This window comes from Scylla paramamosain, chromosome 44 (assembly GCF_035594125.1).
Source record: "Scylla paramamosain isolate STU-SP2022 chromosome 44, ASM3559412v1, whole genome shotgun sequence".
NCBI lineage: Eukaryota > Metazoa > Arthropoda > Malacostraca > Decapoda > Portunidae > Scylla > Scylla paramamosain.
Genome location: NC_087194.1, coordinates 5,025,015 through 5,047,688, shown reverse-complemented (window position 1 = coordinate 5,047,688; position 22,674 = coordinate 5,025,015). Strand labels below are relative to the sequence as shown.

Sequence of the window (22,674 nt, the reverse complement as noted above, 5' to 3'; positions counted from 1 at the left end):
GAGAGAGAGAGAGAGAGAGAGAGAGAGAGAGAGAGAGAGAGAGAGAGAGAGAGAGAGAGAGAGAGAGAGAGAGAGAGAGAGAGAGAGAGAGAGAGAGAGAGAGAGAGAGAGAGAGAGAGTGTGTGTGTGTGTGTGTGTGTGTGTGTGTGTGTGTGTGTGTGTGTGTGTGTGTGTGTGTGTGTGTGTGTGTGTGTGTGTGTGTGTGTGTGTGTGTGTGTGTGTGTGTGTGTGTGTGTGTGTGTGTGTGTGTGTGTGTTCATAACGTAATGTATGTAATGTTGACTAAATAAATGTGTATAGTATAATATTGGTGATTTCTTTTTATATTTCCTGAGAGAGAGAGAGAGAGAGAGAGAGAGAGAGAGAGAGAGAGAGAGAGAGAGAGAGAGAGAGAGAGAGAGAGAGAGAGAGAGAGAGAGAGAGAGAGAGAGAGAGAGAGAGAGTAATAATAATAATAATAATAATAATAATAATAATAATAATAATAATAATAATAATAATAATAATAATAATAATAATAATAATAAACGGTTTGTGATTTAGGCAGTTAACAAACTGAAAATGTACAGAGGGTGTGTGTGTGTGTGTGTGTGTGTGTGTGTGTGTGTGTGTGTGTGTGTGTGTGTGTGTGTGTGTGTGTGTGTGTGTGTGTGTGTGTGTGTGTGTGTGTGTTTACTCTGCTTTCCACTCAGCGCTGAACCTCCTCTCTCCTTCAAATACACTTCTGCAATGTCCACCGCGTCTGTACAAATCCCTCCCCTTCTCTCCACAGCCCCACACTTTCCCTCTGAAGGGTTCTCTCCTTCACTTTCCTTCCTCTGTCATTCCAAAGAGTGACTGCCATTCTTCAAACTGCACCACTATGACCCACTGCGTGCCTTCCCGCCCTCCCCTTGAGACGCGTGACACAGACCGACTAATTAAGGCAAGGGCAGCACAGGTAAAGGCTCATTAGCTCAGGCACAGGTCCCCTACTTATCCCCTCACCCTTCTAATGTTTGAGTCTTGAGGGAAAGAGAAAGAGGAATAATTTAAGCACGAAGAGAAGGAGCAAGGCAGAAGGAACAGCCAGAGCAGGAATAGGAGGAAGAAGAGAAAATCTTATCTAGAAGTAGTAGTAGTAGTGTAATAGGCACTACTTTGCATGAAGAAAGGAATAGATACAGAAGTAGAATTAGAGACGCGTTAGACAATCTAACGCCAGTATTAGTAGAATTGTGCAAGAGGTGAACAGGACGTTGAATTGATAACAGCCAAGCTTAACTATAAACAGCCGGTTAGTTTTATACCCATTCAGCTTGTTAAAGGCTTACCTCCCATTGGGTGGAGATTAAAACGTCATTCATTTTGCTTGATATTATTGGCTATGGAAATCTGTGACGCGTGCCTAGGCACCTGTCGGACAATCCTCAAGTCACTTTTAGTGAGTAGCAGCCAGTCACCAAGATAGTACAGACGCACAGCCCGTGTCGCTCTGTCACGAGTTACTCAAAGACAGACTCTGACCAAGACACAAGAGTCTTAATAACTTTGCTAATCATCTTAGTCGAGTGATTGAGTAGTATAGAAGTGCACTGTTGTTGACCTGTAACACAATTTATTTTTCTAAATAAAACGCAACACGCCAGACTAACTTTGCTAACCCACTTGCACAAGAATGTTGTGAGTCAAGATTATCCAGAAAATAACAGACGACTCCGATGCCAAGCTACGCCCACCGACACAGCCGTCACAGAGGCTACAGGCAGGAGTCACACACACATTCACGCGCACACTGTAGTAGTACTAGTAGTAGTAGTAATACTAGTAGTAGTAGTACTAGTAGTAGTAGTAGCAGCAGCAGCAGCAGCAGCAGCAGCAGCAGCAGCAGCAGTAGTAGTAGTAGTAGTAATAGTAGTGATAGTACTAGTAGTAGCAGTAGTAGTAGTAGTTAATGTAATTATTTGCCGTTGCTGTTGTAGTGCATAGCAGCGGCAGCAGCAGCAGCAGCAGCAGCAGCAGCAGCAGTAGTAATAATAGTAGTAGTAGTAGTAGTAGTAGTAGTAGTAGTAGTAAGTTTTAGTAATAGTAGTAGTAGTAGTAGTAGAAAAAGTAATTATTTTTTAACGTTACTATTATAGTACATAGCAGCAGCAGCACCAATAACAGTAGTAGTAGTAGTAGTAGTAACAGCAGCAGCAGCAGCAGTACTACTAGTAGTGGTAGTAGTAGTAGTAGTAGTAGAAGTCATTATTGTTTAATGTTGTTGTGGCACACAGCAGCAGCAGCAGAAGAAGCAGCAGCAGCAGCAGCAGCAGCAGCAGTATGAGAATGAATAGCGATAGTACTAAACATTAACAATAAATGCAACACAACAAATCACAACGACAACAACAACAAGAACAAGAACAACAACAACAACAACAACAACAACAACGGCATTCTTGTAATTACGGCGGGAGACAGGTAGGGACGGCCAGCGGGAACACCTGACTGGCGGGGCAGAACACAGGCGCTATTCCGTAATTGGAGTGTGGGGGAGGGGAGGGGAGGGGAGGGGAGGACAATGTGTGTGGCGGGCACAGGTGTTAATGAAGGTAGGTCAGGACAGGAAGGAATGCGTGAACACCCACCAAGATTGTGTTATGATCCGCTCTCTCTCTCTCTCTCTCTCTCTCTCTCTCTCTCTCTCTCTCTCTCTCTCTCTCTCTCTCTCTGTTGCTCCACATTCTCTCTCTCTTCTCTTTTTCTCTTCCTTTTTTCCGATGTCTTTGTAAAATTTCATCCTCTCCCCTCTTCCCTTTTCTCTCCCGCTCTCTCCCCCTCCACGTTCCCCTCACCTAGCATCATCAAGCGAGGAATTTCACCTTCATTTCCTCCCCCTCACCCCAGGTCAATATAATCCCTCACCTACTTACCCCTCACTTCCTCTCTCCCCTCTCGTTCTCATTCTAACTCCTTCCTCTCACAACCATACCTTCTCTTCCTTCTCCCCAATAGTTCCTCCCCAACTTGTAATCTCCTTCCACTCTTTTCCTGTCTCATCACACACACACACACACACACACACACACAAACAAACACATAGATGCATTGTTTATTGACCACAGTATCAAGCACAAACACAGAATCAAAACTTTTAAGCGCTACGAACAACAACTACAAACACTAACAAAATACACTGAAAATGCAGACAAATCAACAAACACAAGTACACAAGGCTTGCAACACTTACAACACTTACAAGATACACAAATAACAAAACCCAACACTAAACACCGGAAGTACTTGAGGCACACACCAAACCTCACAAAATACACTTACAACACAATCCAGTACACTAATCAATCAAAATACTTACAATTGAAACACTTACAAACACACAATACTTATAAGTAGCCTCACAACACGTGAAACACATACAAATATTACTTCACAACCACTTACATGTCTTCTGCTACGTCTGCACCACTAGGGAACATTACGTGTAGTGCACAACATGTAAATTTGACACAGCCAGTGTTCCGCCTTGGCTCAGCATGAAACAGCCTTCCAACTACATGGAATGAAACATTTTCTTCATTTAATGTCCTTATTCCTTGTAAATATTGAAGACTTGCTGAAGCACCCGGCAAGCCGTCTGAGGTGTAAGGCGATCGTTCTCTGCTGTTCCCAGTCAGTGGACACTGGTGTACAACATGGTGTTCAGGCTGAACCTGTGCACAACTACACAACCTTTCCTCAATGGCAGGCGGCCTCTGCCGCGCCTACTCCATCTACCAGTCTAGCGCGCCAGCGAATGTCCACTGACGCAAACCTTAAGTCATGAGACATTTTGCCCCTGGCGTGACCTACACACACACACACACACACACACACACACACACACACACACACACACACACACACACACACACACTCTCTCTCTCTCTCAAGACGTGCATGGTGAGAAAACGATCCATGTAAGGGAGAGAGAAAAAAATCCCTGAACCATCACCACTACTACTACTACTACTACTACTACTACTACTACTACACTACTACTACTACTACTACCACTACTACTACACTACTACTACTACTACTACTACTACTACTACTACTACGACTACTAGGAATAACTGATACGATAAGGTTCATAGAGGTAAGATGGAGAGGGATGGAAGGCCGCCGCTTACCTGGTAGTAATAAGACAGGTAAGGCAGGGAACAGGTGAGTGACTAGAACCTGTCAGGCCTTGATAAGCTGTCACTCGTGTCAACTACCTGTAAAGAGACACAGCTTGTTAATCTCTCTCTCTCTCTCTCTCTCTCTCTCTCTCTCTCTCTCTCTCTCTCTCTCTCTCTCTCTCTCTCTCTCTCTCTTGTCTGCTTCTCTTTTTTTTTCTTTCTTCCTTTCCATCTTACTTGAAATTTTTTTTCGCTAATTACCCTCTCTTCTTCTTCCTCATCTCCCTTTTTCTCTTCCTTCTCCTCATTCTCCTGGTTCTCTTTTCCTATATTCTTGTTCCTTCTCTTCCTTCTTTTTCTTTTCCTACGTCCCTCCTATAGTTTTTTTCACATTTCCTCCTCCTCTGCCCCTTTTTTTCTTATATTCTTCCTCTCACTCCCACTCTTCTTTCCTTATACTTTTCTTCCTCCTCCTCCTCCTCCTCCACCTCTTCTTTCCTTGCTTCTTTTTTTTTTCTCCTGCTTCCGTCTACTTATATTCCTCCTCCTCCTTCCACTCTTCTTTTCTTATATTCTCCCTCCTCTTCCCCCTCTTCTTTCCTTATATTCTTCTTCCTCCTCCTCCTCCTCCTCCTCCCGACCGGACACAAAGACATAATTGGATGGTATAAACTAGAAGGTAATTATTAACATTTTATCGTAACGAGATGCAGGTGGAGAGGTAATCACCTGCAGGCAATTAAGGATGACGCACCTGTCTGGACACCTGCACTGCCTTGTTGTCTGTCTCTGTGTTTGTTTGTTTACTTTTTATGTTTCTTAAAGGGGACGTCGTCAGGGAATTTTGTTTAGCTTTCTATACTTATTTTTTTACTTGTGCTTTTTATTCGTGTTTTTTTCTTTTTTTTTTTTTTGTTCTTTTCCTACCTTTTATTTCATTAATATTCTTAATGTTTTTGTGATTATTATTATTATTATTATTATTATTATTATTATTATTATTATTATCATTATCATTATTATTATTATTACTATTATCACTATCATTATTATCTGGTCTCTGTTTATGTATCATTATTATCTTTATTGATTAATGTGTGTGTGTGTGTGTGTGTGTGTGTGTGTGTGTGTGTGTGTGTGTGTGTGTGTGTGTGTGTGTGTGTGTGTGTGTGTGTGTGTGTGTGTGTGTGTGTGTGTGTGTGTGTGTGTGTGTGTGTGTGTATCTTTTCCTCGCTTTTTCTGAAACTCATTACAACAACCAACATTTCTTTAAATAATTATATTTTCTTTAACGAGAAGGGGATGTGATAACACACACACACACACACACACACACACACACACACACACACACACACACACACACACACACACACACACACACACTGATTTTTCATGTAAAAAGAAGGAAGACATTATTGCTAATACAACTACTACTACTAGTATTACTAGTACTACTACTACTATTACTATTACTATTACTACTACTACTACTACTACTACTACTTCTACTGCTTTTACTATAACTACTACTACTACTACTACTATTACTACTACTACTACTACTATTACTATTACTACTACTACTACTACTACTTCTACTACTTTTTTTTTTAATACTACTACTACATAATACCTCCACCCCATGTTTATTGATGTGTCAGTTAGGGGCTCCATTACTTGGAGGTCATTAGCCCCAGCTCCCGCTAATGACTGTGGCATCCAACCATATCTAATACTCTATAATATAAACATTAGTTGTTAACTATAAATTCATTCTACCTCTACTCTATCTACTCTTATGCCACTCTCCACCACTGTAGCCTCGCAGTCGAGGCCTCCTAAGTCTGCAGGTATGGGAGTGGAATGCCTTGTCCCCCTGAGACACAGGAGGGCAGATCTGAGGAGGGAGAATGAGAGGCGGCACCTCATCCATGCGACGACATGGCTCCTTGGCTGGTGCTTCTTTTCTGCCATTAGGTCGGCTAGTCTTGAGTAGAAGCACTGAGCCTTGGAGCCCATCCCGCCAGATGTGGTGAAGACCAGAGGTGTGAAGCTGCCCTGGTCAACGTGTTGGATTCTCTCCCCATACGCTCGGATCTTCTCCTGCTCATTCTTGCGGTGGGCGGCCTCCAGGGAGAGTTCGTGGTGACAGGCGGCCATCGGGTCAAAGATCCGTATGTCCATGAATGCTTTCTGTCCCCTTGCCCAGAACCCTCGTGCACTGACGTCGACTCGAGCCTCGTTGGTGGTGTTGGCTGTTCTGTAGCGCAGGTGCTCGCCGTCTAGCGGCAGGAGGGTCGGTTCAGTGGAGACATCGTGGCACACCTCCCTGAGCATGCTGGCAGTCAGATCTCTCACCTCATCGTGCCTGATACATACGAATCCCCCCCTTTTTGCACGTCATGGTGTGGTTGACGTCATTGGGGGAGCCACACACACAAGTATTGGGGAGTCCTTCCATCGGCCAGCCGTACCTCAGAGCAATGGCGTCGACAAATTCTTGTTTGTTGAGGCTGAAGCCCTTCGCTCTGATGGGCAGTGACGTTAGCCAGTTAGAGGCTCCCGTTTCCTGTGCAGTGAGGATTTTTCTCACTGTGGTTGCAGGCAGGATGTTTATTAGGTCTTCGAGACAGTTTCGTTGATGTTGTTGCCTATCTCTAGATATAATTCGTCCTTGCTCAGTGACTGCACTTTGGGCTATTTCACCATGTGCGTCCTGAGCAATGATCTTCTCTGTGAGGGACCTGGTGAGCTTGAGGGAGTTGAGGTTCTCCACAGTCGCCAACTTCTCAGGGGAGGTGATTCCCATCCCGCCCAGTCTTGGTGGAAGTTCGAGCAGCGCCCTTTCCCTATCTCCGATGGTGTGGTATCTCAGTAACGCTGGGAGGAAGGTGTTCCTTATCGAGACCTCCAGTGGTGCAAGGAGAGGGCTGATGCCTGGGATGGTGCGCATGGCGAATCTCCATCGATGCTGCAAGCCGTGGGTGTAGGCAGAGTAGGCTGCATGAGGCTCAGTCCTGGCCATGTCAGACAGGACTTCCACCTCATGTATCCACTCCTTCACCTTTTCTCCTATGTACTCCTTCTTGAACTCCTCTGTTCCGATGACAGCACCCAGATGCCGTTGTCCATCCTTTGTTATTATAACTCCACTGCCACTGAAGCTATCCACTGCACTGTCATAGTGGTTCAGGCTTTACAATAAGGACGGACTTAGCGGCATTGGGTGTGTACCCTATGATGGGACCATTGTCGTTCACTAAGCCCCACCATTTTTTTCAAGTCTGTTATTTTGCCGGCCCCTGACAGGTCATCCGCGTACGCCACTTGCTTCACACTCGTTTTCTCATATGAGATAACTTGTTGCAGCACTGAAAGTCCGAGGGCGTACATCGCCATGGCCACTGGGTCACCTTGTGTTGTCCCCTTCCATGGACTTTAACACCTTAACACTATTACCACTATTACTACATATGTACAAATCCGAGGGGTCACTATATGTGTTTTCTACATATTGTGCCAGAGAGGGACATTTTACTCGAATGTTGTGAAGCATTGTTTTTCTGTTAATAGTGTTGAAAGCGTTTTTGGCGTCCACTAATAACACCGCTTCACAATTGTCTTCACTGAACATTTCCTCATAGCGTGGATGGCGGCTTCCCCTCCTGCCTGCTGTCCTGCACATACTTGCAGGTTCCCCGCTGCCCTCCTTACGTCGTCCTTGACCACCGTCATGACGCATTTACCACGATGCGTCTTATCACCTCGCCGATGCCAATTGGTCTGCATCCCGGCTTTTTGTCCAGCGGAATTAATCGGCATGCGGTGAGAGCCTCGACGTGGTGACAATTTGTGGTGGCAAGCTTCCCTCGCCAGTGCTGCCAGGGCGCCGCATAGGACGTTAGCGGCGCTGCCACAGAGTGCGCCGCTCAACAGGCGACGCCACCCTCTAGCGTCTAGTCCTGAGGGACCAGCACTGCCGTGTGTCTGGAGAGACTTCTTCCAGATCATCTCTCCAGTTATCACCTCGTAGATGACATCATTGGGCTTGCCGGAAAGGCCCCTGCTACTACTACTACTACTACTACTACTACTATTACTACTTCTACTAATACTACTATTACTACTTCTACTACTACTACTACTACTACTACTACTACTATTACTGCTTCTACTACTATATTACTACTACTACTACTACTACTACTACTACTATTACTACTACTAGAACTACTACTACCACTACTACAACTACTAATACTACTACTACTACGACTACTACTACTACTACTACTACTACTACTACTACTACTGTTATCTTTTCCTCGCTAGAACTCGAGATTTTTTTTAATCATCTTTCTTTCCTATCGAAAGGAGAGGATGTGATAACACACACACACACACACACACACACACACACACACACACACACACACACACACACAGGCTAGGACGGAGCCAAAGTGATATTTTCGTGTATAAAAAAAAAAAAGAACACTATTACTATTACTGTTACTACTACTACTACTACTAATAATAATAATAAAAATAATAATATTATTATTATTATTATTATTATTATTATTACTATTAGTGTTATTGCTATTACTACTACTGCTGCTGCTACTACTACTACTACTACTACTACTACTACTACTACTACTACTACTACTACCACTATTACTACTATTGCTAGATCTGCTACTACTTTTACTACTACTACTACTACTAGTACTACTGCTACTACTACTACTATTACTACTATTGCTACTACTACTATTACTATTAATACTGCTAACCTTATCATTATTATTACTATTAATGTCGCTACTACTACTACTACTACTACTACTATTACTACTACTACTATTACTATTACTACTTGTGCTTCTACTACAAATAGTGATACTAATCACCAGAACATAAGAACATAAGAACATAAGAAATAAGTAAAGCTGCAAGAAGCGAGCAGGCTTACACGTGGCAGTCCCTGTATGAAATATACCTACCTATTTCCATCTATCATCCCCATCCATAAACTTGTCTAATCTTCTCTTAAAGCTCTCTAGTGTCCTAGCACTAACAACATGATTACTGAGTCCGTTCCACTCATCTACCACTCTATTTGAGAACCAATTTTTTCCTATCTCCTTCCTAAACATAAAATTTTCAAGCTTGTACCCGTTATTTCTTGTTCTACCCTGGTTGCTGATCCTAAGAATTTTGCCTACATCCCCCTTGTTATAATCCTTATAGCACTTAAAGACTTCTATCAGGTCCCCTCTTAACCTACGTCTCTCTAAAAAAAATGTAAATTTAACAGCTTCAACCTCGCCTCGTAAGGAATACTCCTCATCCCCTGTATCCTTTTAGTCATTCTTCTCTGTACTGATTCTAATAGACCTATATATTTCCTGTAATGTGGAGCAGAATACAGAACAAACAACAACAACAACAGCCATATACGCACGCACCTTCACAAACAAACAAAATGACTAAGCCGCACACTTACAGAAGACACAAACAAACAAATAAATAAATAAACTTAAACACAAGCAAACCAAACAACACACACACACACACACACACACACACACACACACATACACACCTGTATAGAGGGCACACCACCCATGCCCTCGTCGCCCATGTAACTTCCCGTGGGCGTGTCGCGAAGCCGCCCGCCGCCCGCCAGGTGTGCAAACGCCCGCCGCAGGTCGCCCAGGTACACTCGCCCCGGCTCCTCAAGCAGCACCTGTCAGTGATTTGCCGCATCACCTGCCCGTCTGCCACACCTAACCTAACAAAACCTAACGCAACCTCTGCCACACCTAACCTAACCCACCATAAGCTAACCAAACCTAACCAAGAATAACTTAACCTCAGCCACACTTAACTTATTCAAACCTAACCTAACCTCCGCCACACCTAACCTTACCTAAGCTAACCTAAGCTAACCTAAGCTAACCTAACCTAACCTCCACCACACCTAACCTTACCTAAGCTAACCTAAGCTAACCTAACCTGACCTCCGCCACATCTAACTTTACCTAAGCTAACCTAAGCTAACCTAACAGAACTCCGCCACACCTAACCTTATCTTAACCAACCTAACCCTCACTTAATCTAGCCTAACCTAAGTTAATATAACTTTACCTAATTTAAACTAACTTAAGCTAGTGTAACAAACGAAACTAACTTACCCTAACCTAACCTAACATGAAGTAAACTAACTTAAGTTAACCAAAGCTAACAAGAAGTAGCTCACCCAGAGAAGCATACCTAACCTAACCTTATCTCTCCTAACTAATACACCCTAAGATAAGATACTGAGAGAGACAGAACACTTCACACCTTCATTATATCATCAGCAGACGCCCTCATCACCCACGGTCTTATAACAGCGAGGAGGGACAGTGCCAGAAGCTTAACAGTGCCACGCCTCCAGGTATCCAAGAACAGCTGGTCCCACACCCACAGGGCCGCCCGCACCTCCACCACACCCACAAACACCTGGACAGCCCAGGGAAAGATGACAAATGTACTGTACACGAGTACTGCCGTATTTCTACACGTCTTAACAGCTTTCAAAAGGTTCTAATGGAAGTTATCGTGGTTTTCAAGGGTGTTTTCTTGATTCTAGTGATAGTTTAACAGGCACAAGTGGAAGTTGCTGGGGTTTTAATTTAATTTGATTAACTGGTAATTTTATTGTCAATTGTTTCAAGAGTTTTCGTGATTCTGTTGAAAATGTGGTTCATTGTAGAGGGGAGGAGGAAGAGAGAGGAAGGAGAGAATGGTAAGGAGGAGGGAAGTAAGGAAGGATATGAGGAGAGGAGGAGGAAAGGGAAAAAGAAGGAAAGAAAGGAGGGAGGAACGAAAGGAGGGAGGATGGAAAAAAGAAAAAAAAGGAAGGAAGGAATGAAGGAAGAAAGGAAGGAAGGATATGAGGAGAGGAGAAGGAAAGGGAAAAAGTAGGAAAGGAGGGAGGAAAGAAAGGAGGATGGAAAAAGGAAAGGAAGGAAGGAAGGAAAGGAAGGAAGGAAGGAAGGAAGGAAGGAAGGAAGGAAGGAAGGAAGGAAATAGAGGAAGGGCTAGAGGAAGAGCAAGAGGAAAGGAGAGAAGGAAGGGAGGTTGCTAAAAGGAAGTAAAGAAAATTCTCTCTCTCTCTCTCTCTCTCTCTCTCTCTCTCTCTCTCTCTCTCTCTCTCTCTCTCTCTCTCTCTCTCTCTCTCTCTCTCTCACCTGAGATATCCACTTTCTCACAAACAGGCTTGGCTCGCTAAACACTCCCTCGGGAACGGGCGGGAGGGAGCGGGCGCCTCTGCCTGCCAGCTGGGCGTGAAGCCTGCGTGAAGCCTCGGCGTTCCTCGTCAGCAGCTCCGGCGGAAAGACCTGAGAGAGAGAGAGAGAGAGAGAGAGAGAGAGAGAGAGAGAGAGAGAGAGAGAGAGAGAGAGAGAGAGAGAGAGAGAGAGAGAGAGAGAGAGAGAGAGAGAGAGAGAGACGAAAGTGATTAGGTAACCTCTTTTTTTTTTTATGTAGGAAGGACACTGGCCAAGGGCAAAAAAAAATCCAATAAAAAAATATGCCCACTGAAATGCCAGTCCCACAAAAGGGTCAAAGCAGTAGTCAAAAATTGATGAATAAGTGTCTTGAAACCTCCCTCTTGAAGGAATTCAAGTCATAGGAAGGTGGAAATACAGAAGCAGGCAGGGAGTTCCAGAGTTTACCAGAGAAAGGGATGAATAATTGAGAATACTGGTTAACTCTTGCGTTAGAGAGGTGGACAGAATAGGGGTGAGAGAAAGAAGAAAGTCTTGTGCAGCGAGGCCGCGGAAGGAGGGGAGGCATGCATTTAGCAAGATCAGAAGAGCAGTTAGCATGAAAATAGTGGTAGAAGACAGCTAGAGATTCAACATTGCGGCGGTGAGAGGCTGAAGACAGTCAATTAGAGAGGAGTTGATGAGACGAAAAGCTTTTGATTCCACCCTGTCTAGAAGAGCAGTATGAGTGGAATCCCCCCCAGACATGTGAAGCATACTCCATACATGGACGGATAAGGCCCTTGTACAGAGTTAGCAGCTGGGGAGTGAGAAAAACTCGCGGAGACGTCTCAGAACACCTAACTTTATACAAGCTGTTTTAGCTAGAGATGAGGTGTGAAGTTTCCAGTTCAGATTATAAGTAAAGGACAGACCGAGGATGTTCAGTGTAGAAGAGGGGGACAGTTGCGTGTCATTGAAGAAGAGGAGATAGTTGTGTGGAAGGTTGTGTCGAGTTGATAGATGGAGGAATTGAGTTTTTGAGGCATTGAACAATACCAAGTTTGCTCTGCCCCAATCAGAAATTTTAGAAAGATCAGAAGTCAAGCGTTCTGTGGCTTCCCTGCGTGAAATGTTTACCTCCTGAAGGGTTGGACGTCTATGAAAAGACGTGAAAAAGTGCAGGGTGGTATCATCAGCGTAGGAGTGGATAGGACAAGAAGTTTGGTTTAGAAGATCATTCATGAATAATAAGAAGAGAGTGGGTGACAGGACAGAACCCTGAGGAACACCACTGTTAATAGATTTAGGAGAAGAACAGTGACCGTCTACCACAGCAGCAATAGAACGATCAGAAAGGAAACTTGAGATGAAGTTACAGAGAGAAGGATAGAAGCCGTGGGAGGGTAGTTTTGAAATCAAAGCTTTGTGCCAGACTCTATCAAAAGCTTTTGATATGTCCAAGGCAACAACAAAAGTTTCACCAAAATCTCTAAAAGAGGATGACCAAGACTCAGTAAGGAAAGCCAGAAGATCACCAGTAGAGCGGCCTTGACGGAACCCATACTGGCGATCAGATAGAAGTTTGTGAAGTGATAGATGTTTAAGAATCTTCCTGTTGAGGATACATTCAAAAACTTTAGATAGGCAGGAAATTAAAGCAATAGGACGGTAGTTTGAGGGATTAGAACGGTCACCCTTTTTAGGAACAGGTTGAACGTAGGTAAACTTCCAGCAAGAAGGAAAGGTAGATGTTGACAGACAGAGCTGAAAGAGTTTGACTAGGCAAGGTGCAAGCATGGAGGCACAGTTTCGGAGAATAATAGGAGGGACCCCATCCGGTCCATAAGCCTTCCGAGGGTTTAGGCCAGCGAGGGCATGGAAAACATCATTACGAAGAATTTTAATAGGTGGCATGAAGTAGTTTGAGGGTGGAGGAGAGGGAGGAACAAGCCCAGAATCGTTCAAGGTAGAGTTTTTAGCAAAGGTTTGAACGAAGAGTTCAGCTTTAGAAATAGATGTGATAGCAGTGGTGCCATCTGGCTGAAATAGAGGAGGGAAAGAAGAAGAAGCAAAGTTATTGGAGATATTTTTGGCTAGATGCCAGAAGTCACGAGGGGAGTTAGATCTTGAAAGGTTTTGACAATTTCTGTTAATGAAGGAGTTTTTGGCTACTTGGAAAACAAACTTGGCATGGTTCCGGGCAGAAATATAAAGTGCATGAGATTCTGGTGATGGAAGGCTTAAGTACCTTTTGTGGGCCATCTCTCTATCATGTATAGCACGAGAACAAGCTGTGTTAAACCAAGGTTTAGAAGGTTTAGGACGAGAAAAAGAGTCAGGAATGTACGCCTCCATGCCAGACGCTATCACCTCTGTTATGCGCTCAGCACACAAAGACGGGTCTCTGACACGGAATCAGTAGTCATTCTAAGGAAAATCAGCAAAATACCTCCTCAGGTTCCCCCAACTAGCAGAGGCAAAACGCCAGAGGCACCTTCGCTTAGGGGGATCCTGAGGAGGGATTGGAGCGATAGGACAAGATACAGATATGAGATTGTGATCGGAGGAGCCCAACGGAGAAGAAAGGGTGACAGCATAAGCAGAAGGATTAGAGGTCAGGGAAAGGTCAAGAATGTTGGGCGTATCTCCAAGACGGTCAGGAATACGAGTAGGGTGTTGCACCAATTGCTCTAGATCGTGGAGGATAGCAAAGTTGAAGGCTAGTTCACCAGGATGGTCAGTGAAGGGAGAGCAAAGCCAAAGCTGGTGGTGAGCATTGAAGTCTCCAAGAATGGAGATCTCTGCAAAAGGGAAGAGAGTCAGAATGTGCTCCACTTTGGAAGTTAAGTAGTCAAAGAATTTCTTATAGTCAGAGGAGTTAGGTGAGAGGTATACAGCACAGATAAATTTAGTTTGAGAGTGACTCTGTAGTCATAGCCAGATGGTGGAAAACTCGGAAGATTCAAGAGCGTGGGCACGAGAGCAGGTTAAGTCATTGCGCACATAAACGCAGCATCCAGCTTTGGATCGAAAATGAGGATAGAGAAAGTAGGAGGGAACAGAAAAGGGGCTACTGTCAGTTGCCTCAGACACCTGAGTTTCAGTGAGGATAAGAAGATGAGGTTTAGAAGACGAGAGGTGGTGTTCTACAGCGAATGTTGCAGAAGTTAATGAAGAAAAGTTGAGGGGGGTGTCAAGACACTTAGGGTCGTCGACAGAAAGGCAGTCTGACTTGGGGACATTTATGGTCCCCTCCCCAGATGGGGACTCCGAGGTTGGTGTAGGAGTCACCATGATGATTTAAAAATTTTTGAGTGAAGGGTATGTGTGTTATTAGGTGCTTGTAGTTTTGTGTGAAGGAAGAGAGTTGTCTTTAGAGGGCAGGTTGTGACTGCCCCCTTGTGAGACACAAAGGGAAACGTTCAGTGAGGTCACAGCTGGGTTTAATGATAAGTTCACAGCACCCCCTGAACAGTGCTTTAGACCTCACTGGGAGTAATTATCGTTTCGGTAGGTGTCTAACCTATTCGTACAACAGACACAACAACAAACAACAACAACAATAACAACAATAACTACACACACACACACACACACACACACACACACACACACACACACACACACACACACACACACACACACACAATTTTGGGGATTGGTACCTCAGTGGGCCTTCTTTCCTCCACTCTTGTTGTTGCCCTAGGCCAGCACCCCTATTACATACAAAAAAACACACACCACAACAACACACCCGCAACACACACGTGCAACACACACCTGCACCTTCAAATTGGGGCTTTGGGCGGCAAGACAAGAGCGCAGGTGTGATAGAAAGGCAGGATCCTCCATCCCCACCACCCTCACCACCTCCTCCGCCACGCCAAACACCTCCTGTATCTCTAGTAGACAGTGGCGACACAACAGGTAACCCCAACTGGCCACACGCATCACCACGGCCTCTGTGTGTGTGTGTGTGTGTGTGTGTGTGTGTGTGTGTGTGTGTGTGTGTGTGTGTGTGTGTGTGTGTGTGTGTGTGTGTGTGTGTGTGTGTAAAAGACAAAGAGTAAGATAAATTCATATATGAAAGGGGCTTAAAAACACTCACACAAACACCATCCTCTCTCTCTCTCTCTCTCTCTCTCTCTCTCTCTCTCTCTCTCTCTCTCTCTCTCTCTCTCTCTCTCTCTCTCTCTCTCTCACCGTCTTCTTCCTCTTCCTGCCGACGAAGGAGGAGCTGTAAGGGAACAAGGGAGAACACAAAGGAAGACGAGAATTTTCCGCTAAGAACAGTTATGATGTTGAGGGCACGAGCTGTCTGAAGGAGGTGGCTGTCTGATTCCAAGGGCGCGAGCAAGGGCGTGGTGTCATATACCTGCGTGAGAGAGAGAGAGAGAGAGAGAGAGAGAGAGAGAGAGAGAGAGAGAGAGAGAGAGAGAGAGAGAGAGAGAGAGAGAGAGAATTTTGAATAAAGTTTTAATCTCTCTCTCTCTGTCTCTCTCTCTCTCTCTGTTATAACCAATCTGTTTATTATAATTATTACCTTTTCATATACTGCAGTGTACATTATCTCTCTCTCTCTCTCTCTCTCTCTCTCTCTCTCTCTCTCTCTCTCTCTCTCTCTCTCTCTCTCTCTCTCTCTCTCTCACCTCTATCACAGCTTCGTCTATCACTCTCCATTCCTTGCTCTCAATCGCTCTTCTCAATCGCTGTCTCTTCATCTCCCTCTCCAGAATTGACAGCAGCCTCTCCCTCACCTGTCCCTCTCCTCTCACTCCCTCCTCCCTCTCCCCTAGCACCTCCCACCACAGAAAGAGGCGGAGAGAGGGAGGGAGAGCAACATAGTTCTCCTTTAGTCTGTTGGGGACGAAAAGGAGGAAATGTTAGGAGAGGAAGGAAAAATGTTTGGTGATGATCGTGTTGCTGTTGTTGTTGTTGTTGTTGTGTTGTTGTTGTTGTTGTTGTTGTTGTTGCTGTTGGTGGTGGTGGCGTTGGTGATGTTTTGTTGTTGTTATTGGTGGTGGTGGTGGTGGTGGTGATCGTGTTGTTGTTGTTGTTGTTCTTGATGGTGGTAGTGGTGTTGGTGGCGGTGGTCATGTTGTTGTTGTTGTTGTTGTCGTTGCTGTTGTTGTTGATGGTGGTGGTGGTGGTTGTGGTGGTTGTGGTGATCGTGTTGTTGTTGTTGTTGTTGTTGTTGTTGTTGTTATTAGTTTTATTATTATTACTATTATTATTATTATTTTTATTATTATTATTATTATTATTATTATTATTATTATTGTTATCATCATTCCTTATCTTTAAAGATAACGATAAACTGCGGAATCTCTCTCTCTCTCTCTCTCTCTCTCTCTCTCTCTCTCTCTCTCTCTCTCTCTCTCTCTCTCTCTCTCTCTCTCTCTCTCTCTCTCTCTCTCTCTCTCTCTCAATGTGTTTCATTTATACATATATATATATATATATATATATATATATATATATATATATATATATATATATATATATATATATATATATATATATATATATATAATTTCTTACCCTCACCTCCCCCTCTCTCTTTTACACACAAATAATCAAAACAACGTAATCTTCGCTATCAATCCCCTCCTCCTCCTCCTCCTCTCACCTCCTCCGACTGAGGATGTTCAGGTAAGCCTGCCGCGCCTCAGTCACGAGGCACCACGCCGCCTGACTTCACTTTCTCAGTCACGTAGAGCATGAACGTAAACAAAACAAGACAAGACGGGTCAGACGAGATATCACCCAGGCTTCTTAAAGAAGCAAGAAATGAGCTCGTGAAACCGCTTACGATTTTATTCAATAAAACTTTACTAGCGGGTAAAGTTCCCCACGAATGGAAACTAGCAAATGTCACGCCAATCTTTAAAAAAGGAAATAAATCTCTCCAAGCCAATTACAGGCCGATCAGTCTCGCTCCAGTAGTGTGCAAGCTGATGGAAACAATAATTAGAGATAAAATTGTTAAATATTTAGAAGAAAATAAAATCATAAAGGATTCGCAACACGGTTTCAGAAAAAAACATTCTGCTTGACAAACTCACTAGATTTCTTTTACGAAGTATTTAACTCGTATGACGAGACAAAAGCTGTTGATTTCCAGAAAGCTTTCGACACTGTTCTCCTTAAGAGACTCATCAGTAAAGTAAAAGCTCACGGCATTCCCGGAAACACCCTGAAATGGCTTAGAGACTGGCTCTCTGACAGAAAACAGCGTGTTGTAATTAATGGAAAAGATTCAGAGTGGCAAAAGGTAAATAGCGGCGTTCCTCAAGGCTCTGTATTAGGACCAGTACTTTTTATAATGTACATTAATGATACTGATGAAGGGATACATTGCAAAATAAGTAAATTTGCAGACGATACCAAAATAACAAGTAGAGTAACGTCTGTGTCACAATGGCAGGAACTGCAGTGTGACCTCAATAAACTAACAAGCTGGGCAGAAAAATGGCAGATGAGATTCAATATAGAAAAGTGTAAAATTCTACATATCGGAAACAACAATGTTCAGGCGAGATATGTAATGAATAACATGCCACTGTCAAGTGCTGATAAAGAAAAAGATCTTGGTGTCGTTGTGTCAAACGACCTAAAGCCGAGTCAACACTGCACAGAAACAGTAAAGACGGCAAATAAATTAGTAGGATTCATTGGAAGAACCTTCGAATTTAAATCAGAAAAGGTTATACTTATCTTATATAACTTATATAACTCACTGGTCTTATATAACTCACTGGTGCGCCCTCATCTAGAATACTGTGTACAGTTCTGGTCACCATACTACAAAGAAGACTTTGAAAACTAGAAAAGACGCAGCGTAGAGTCACTAAGATGATTCCAAGATTGCTTTAGAAACCATATGAGGAACGACTGGAAGAACTAAATCTTTTAAACTTAACGAAGCGCAGATAAGAGGAGACCTAACTGAAAAAAAGAATATAGGATATAGCAACCTTGACGCTAATAAATATTTTATTATTGACCATAATGGGTTCAAGATTATATCCAAGTTTTTAAATCCCTCGAGGCGAAGCATTTTTCTCTAATCGCAAAATAAATATCTTTAATAAACTTCCTTCAGAAATCGTAAACAACAATCCTATTGAATCATTTAAAAATAAAACAGACAAATACTTAAAAGCTAATCCCCAACAAGCTGTCTTCTTGTCCCAATAATTACACAACACTATAACTCCTGCACTTACTAAAATAACTTTTTTTCTTTTATTTTACAAACGAACGATTTTATTATCAATTTGTGTTAACTTTCAGATAGGCGTATAGAGTTCACCGTAGGGTGAATAGTAGAACTTCTTTCCATCCTTTCCTATGAAAATTCCATGTCAGTTTTTCCATACTGCATGACACTTGTCCCAAATATTTCCATGCCAGCCCAAGCTGCAGGGAGTGGTGGGTGGGGAGGAGCCTTTTACTGTGCTATCCTGTCTCTCTTCCCTGTAGCTAGTTAGTAGTAGTTACCAAACAGCCTTGCAAGGACCAAAAGGTCTGTTGCTGTTTTGGCTTTCCTTTGTATTCCCCTTGTATTACTGCTCCTCTCACCTCCTCCTCCTCCTCCTCCTCCTCCTCCTCCTCCTCCTCCTCCTCCTCTCTCACCTCTTCCTCAGCCTCTCCCTCGCTCCTGTGTCGCTGCTTACAAGGCTCACAATCGCTTCACTTGGAACCTCAGACAAATTCACAGCAACTTGTACACTCTCCTCCTCCTCCTCCTCCTCCTCCTCGTCCTCGTCTTCCTCTTCTTCCCGATTCTTCTTCCTTCTCTCCATCTGTCTCCTCTTCTCATCCTCCTGCCGGCGAAAGAAAAAAGGAGGAGGAGGAGGAGGAGGAGGAGGAGGAGGAGGAGGAGGAGGAGGAGGAGGAGGAGGAGGAGGAGGAGGAGGAGGAGAAGGAGAAGAAGGAGAAGGAGAAGGAGAAGAAGAAGAAGAAGAAGAAGAAGAAGAAGAAGAAGAAGAAGAAGAAGAAGAAGAAGAAGAAGAAGAAGAAGAAGAAGAAGAAGAAGAAGAAGAAGAAGAAGAAGAAGAAGAAGAAGAAGAAGAAGAAGAAGAAGAAGAAGAAGAAGATAATGCTAAAACACTATTACAACAACAACAACAACAACAACAACAACAACAACAACTACTACTACTACTACTATTACTTTTTATTTAAGGTCACTGGCCAAGGGAAACAAAAAAGAGAAAAATCCCACTGCTTCTACAACTACTACTACTAAAACAACAACAACAACAACAACAACAACAACGACAACATACTTTCACACACACTCACCTCCTCGAACGCTCTCACCGCTGCCTGCTGGTTCACGCTCTCCCGGTAAGCTGCTCTCACTTCTCCCACGAACCTCCCCAGGGGCGTGTCTCCGGGAGTAGCGTGAGGCGTCCTTGGGATAACTCAGGTCCTGAAGAGAAGGGAAGGGAAGGGATGGGAAGGAAGGGATGAAAAGAGGAGGGAAGGGAAGAAAGGAAAGGAAAGGGAAGGAGAGGAAGAAGGGAAGGGGAGGAGGGGAAAAAGTGATAGGAAGAAACGGAAGGGAAGGGAAGGGAAGGGAAGGAAGGAAGAAGGGAAAGGAGGTCTCTCTCTCTCTCTCTCTCTCTCTCTCTCTCTCTCTCTCTCTCTCTCTCTCTCTCTCTCTCTCTCTCTCTCTCTCTCTCTCTCTCTCTCTCTCTCTCTCCTACACAACACGAGAACCAGCAGAGTTGAGGCAAGGTTAGCGAGTCAGTGTTAGGGAAGGTATGTGGAATGCTCAGCGCCGTGCCACCATCACCTGAGCTATGCACTCCAGAAGCATGGATCTGCCACACGACAGCTACAGGCATTCTTGGCAAGAGTCAGTTCTCCCACGTGGCAAACTTCGTAGCGCCAGAACAAGCCCAGCTTTCAAAGTTCAGAGGTGGCGGTGGAGCGAGAGCACAGGATATAGCGATAAGATATGACTGTCACTGAGTCGAAACGTTAAGAACATACAACATACTACTGCTTCAACTTCCACTAAGAGCGATGTTTGTAACCCTTTACTGTATGTAACCCTTTCAATGTATATAACCCTTGCAATGTATGTAACCCTTTCAATGAGTGTAACCCTTTCAATGCATGTAACCCTTTCACTGTATGTAACCCTTGCAGTGTATGTAACCCTTTCACTGTATGTAACCCTTGCAATGTATGTAACCCTTTCACTGTATGTAACCCATTCAATGTATGTAAACCCTTTCGTTGTATTTACTTTCATTTTATTTACACCTTTCACTGTATTTACCCTTTTTGCTGTATTTAACCCTTTCACTGTATTCACCCCGTTCACTGTATTTAACCCTTTCACTGTATTTAACTCTTTCGCTGTAAGTAACCCTTCCCCTGTATCTAATCCTTTCACTGTATTAACCTTTTCCTTGTATTTACCCCTTTCCCTGTATTTACCCCTTTCACTGTATGTAACCCTTTCACTGTACTTAATCCTTTCACTGCACTCCGAGACACCGCCAGAAGTAATGCAAGAAACATTTACAAGAAAGAAGGTGATTAAAAAGGATAGATTTTGGAATTTCTACCCAGTTTAAAGATTGGAGGTGGCTGTGGAACAAGTCATTGTGCCTCAGGGTGATTAGTAATTAAGGAAGGGTGTACCAAATAGCACTCAAAAGTTAAATTTCATGACTACATTTTTACCATTTTAGTGTGCTAGGTATAAGGAGGTGCCAAAGCTATGTACCTTACGTGAAAAGAGTTATATTATTGTTATTATTACTGTTATTGTCACCGTCATTATCATACGAATCCTGAAACATTAGAGGCTAGGAATGAAATAAAGGTCCACCTGCCTGTCTGTCTGTCTGTCTGTCTCTCTACTGCCACTCCTACTGCTACTGCTGTTGCTGCTGATACTACTACTACTACTACTACTAATACTACTAATACTAATACTAATACTAATACTACTGCTGCTGCTACTACTACTACTACTACTACTACTACCATTACTACCATTACTACTACTACCACTACTACTGCATCTATGACTACTGCCGCTGACACAACAACAACTCCGCAACCCCCCACCTCTCTCTCTCTCTCTCTCTCTCTCTCTCTCTCTCTCTCTCTCTCTCTCTCTCTCTCTCTCTCTCTCTCTTACTCACGTTCAAGGCGCGGCTGAAACACCTGTCGAGGAACACGCGCGCCTCCTTCATGTAACTCTCCTTACGCTGTGGGTTAAGGGGCGGCTCCTGTGAGAGAGAGAGAGAGAGAGAGAGAGAGAGAGAGAGAGAGAGAGAGAGAGAGAGAGAGAGAGAGAGAGAGAGAGAGAGAGAGAGAGAGAGAGAGAGAGAGAGAGAGAATGTATTCAGGTAATCACTTATAAGAAAGACAGGTAGGAATGTTAATTACAGGTAAGGAGGGGGACAAATAACAGAAGAACAAGGAGAATAGAAGATTACGAAGTAGTAGTAGTAGTAGTAGTAGTAGTAGTAGTAGTAGTAGTAGTAGAAGCAGCACTAACAGTAGCTTCAGTAACAACAACAGTAATAGTAACACAAATATCACCAATAACAACACTGAAAAACAACACCAATAACAACAGCAACAGAAGCAATAGCAGCAGCAGTAGTAGTAGTAGTAGTAGTAGTAGTAGTAGTAGTAGTAGTAGTAGTAGTAGTAGTAGTAGTAGTAGTAGTAGTAGTAGTAGTAGCAGAGGCGGTAATAAAAACAGCACATTAGTAGGAACAATAACAGTAGTATTAGTAATAGTACGAGAAGCAATAATGAACGCAGTAGTAGTAGCAGCAGTAACAATAACAGCAACACTACCACCACCAGCTCCACCAACATACCAGCGCCCTCACGTTGTATCTATGGTAGGGGAAGTGTTTGGCTGTGTACTCTGGCCCCAGCAGGAGGAAGAGCGCCTGTTGCCTGAGCTCTGACTCCTGGGGCTCCGTCACGTACCGACTCAGAGCAGCACTCACCTCCTCCAGCAGCTGCGGCAGGAGGGAGAGTGACCTTGAGAGGCTGGGAAGGGCTGGGATATGTTTGGAAAGGTTGGGAGATGTTTGGAGAGGCTGGGAGAGCCTGGGAAGACCTGTGCGAGGCTGAGGAAAAATTCACACTCATGAATAGGTTTATAATAATATGATGATGCAAAATATGTGGGTAAGGTAACAGACACTTAACTAGCACCCATGCAATACAAGACTGACGTACACATAGCCTGGTTGTTGTTTAGT

At 43.7% G+C, this 22,674-nt stretch overlaps 1 protein-coding gene across 4 annotated transcripts in view; it reads right to left on the bottom strand.

Moving 5' to 3' along the window:
- Positions 1-4,004: 4,004 nt before the first annotated feature.
- Positions 4,005-22,674, bottom strand: part of LOC135094175 (uncharacterized) — a 40,155-nt gene continuing 21,485 nt past the window's right edge. The window contains exons 5-15 of one of the 4 annotated variants that reach the window (XM_063994025.1): positions 22,282-22,428; positions 21,592-21,678; positions 19,727-19,856; positions 19,055-19,245; positions 16,066-16,273; positions 15,620-15,791; positions 15,197-15,378; positions 11,396-11,545; positions 10,506-10,664; positions 9,763-9,906; positions 4,009-4,244 (exon numbers count right to left, since the gene is read on the bottom strand). In XM_063994025.1, the coding sequence (XP_063850095.1) occupies positions 19,238-19,245; positions 19,727-19,856; positions 21,592-21,678; positions 22,282-22,428 (372 nt within the window). In that variant the 3' untranslated portion in view covers positions 4,009-4,244; positions 9,763-9,906; positions 10,506-10,664; ... (3 more) ...; positions 16,066-16,273; positions 19,055-19,237. Of the gene's footprint in view, positions 4,245-9,762; positions 9,907-10,505; positions 10,665-11,395; positions 11,546-15,196; positions 15,379-15,619; positions 15,792-16,065; positions 16,274-19,054; positions 19,246-19,726; positions 19,857-21,591; positions 21,679-22,281; positions 22,429-22,674 lie in introns of those variants that run through there. The other 3 variants (XM_063994024.1, XM_063994023.1, XM_063994022.1) reach the window with 3 other exon arrangements.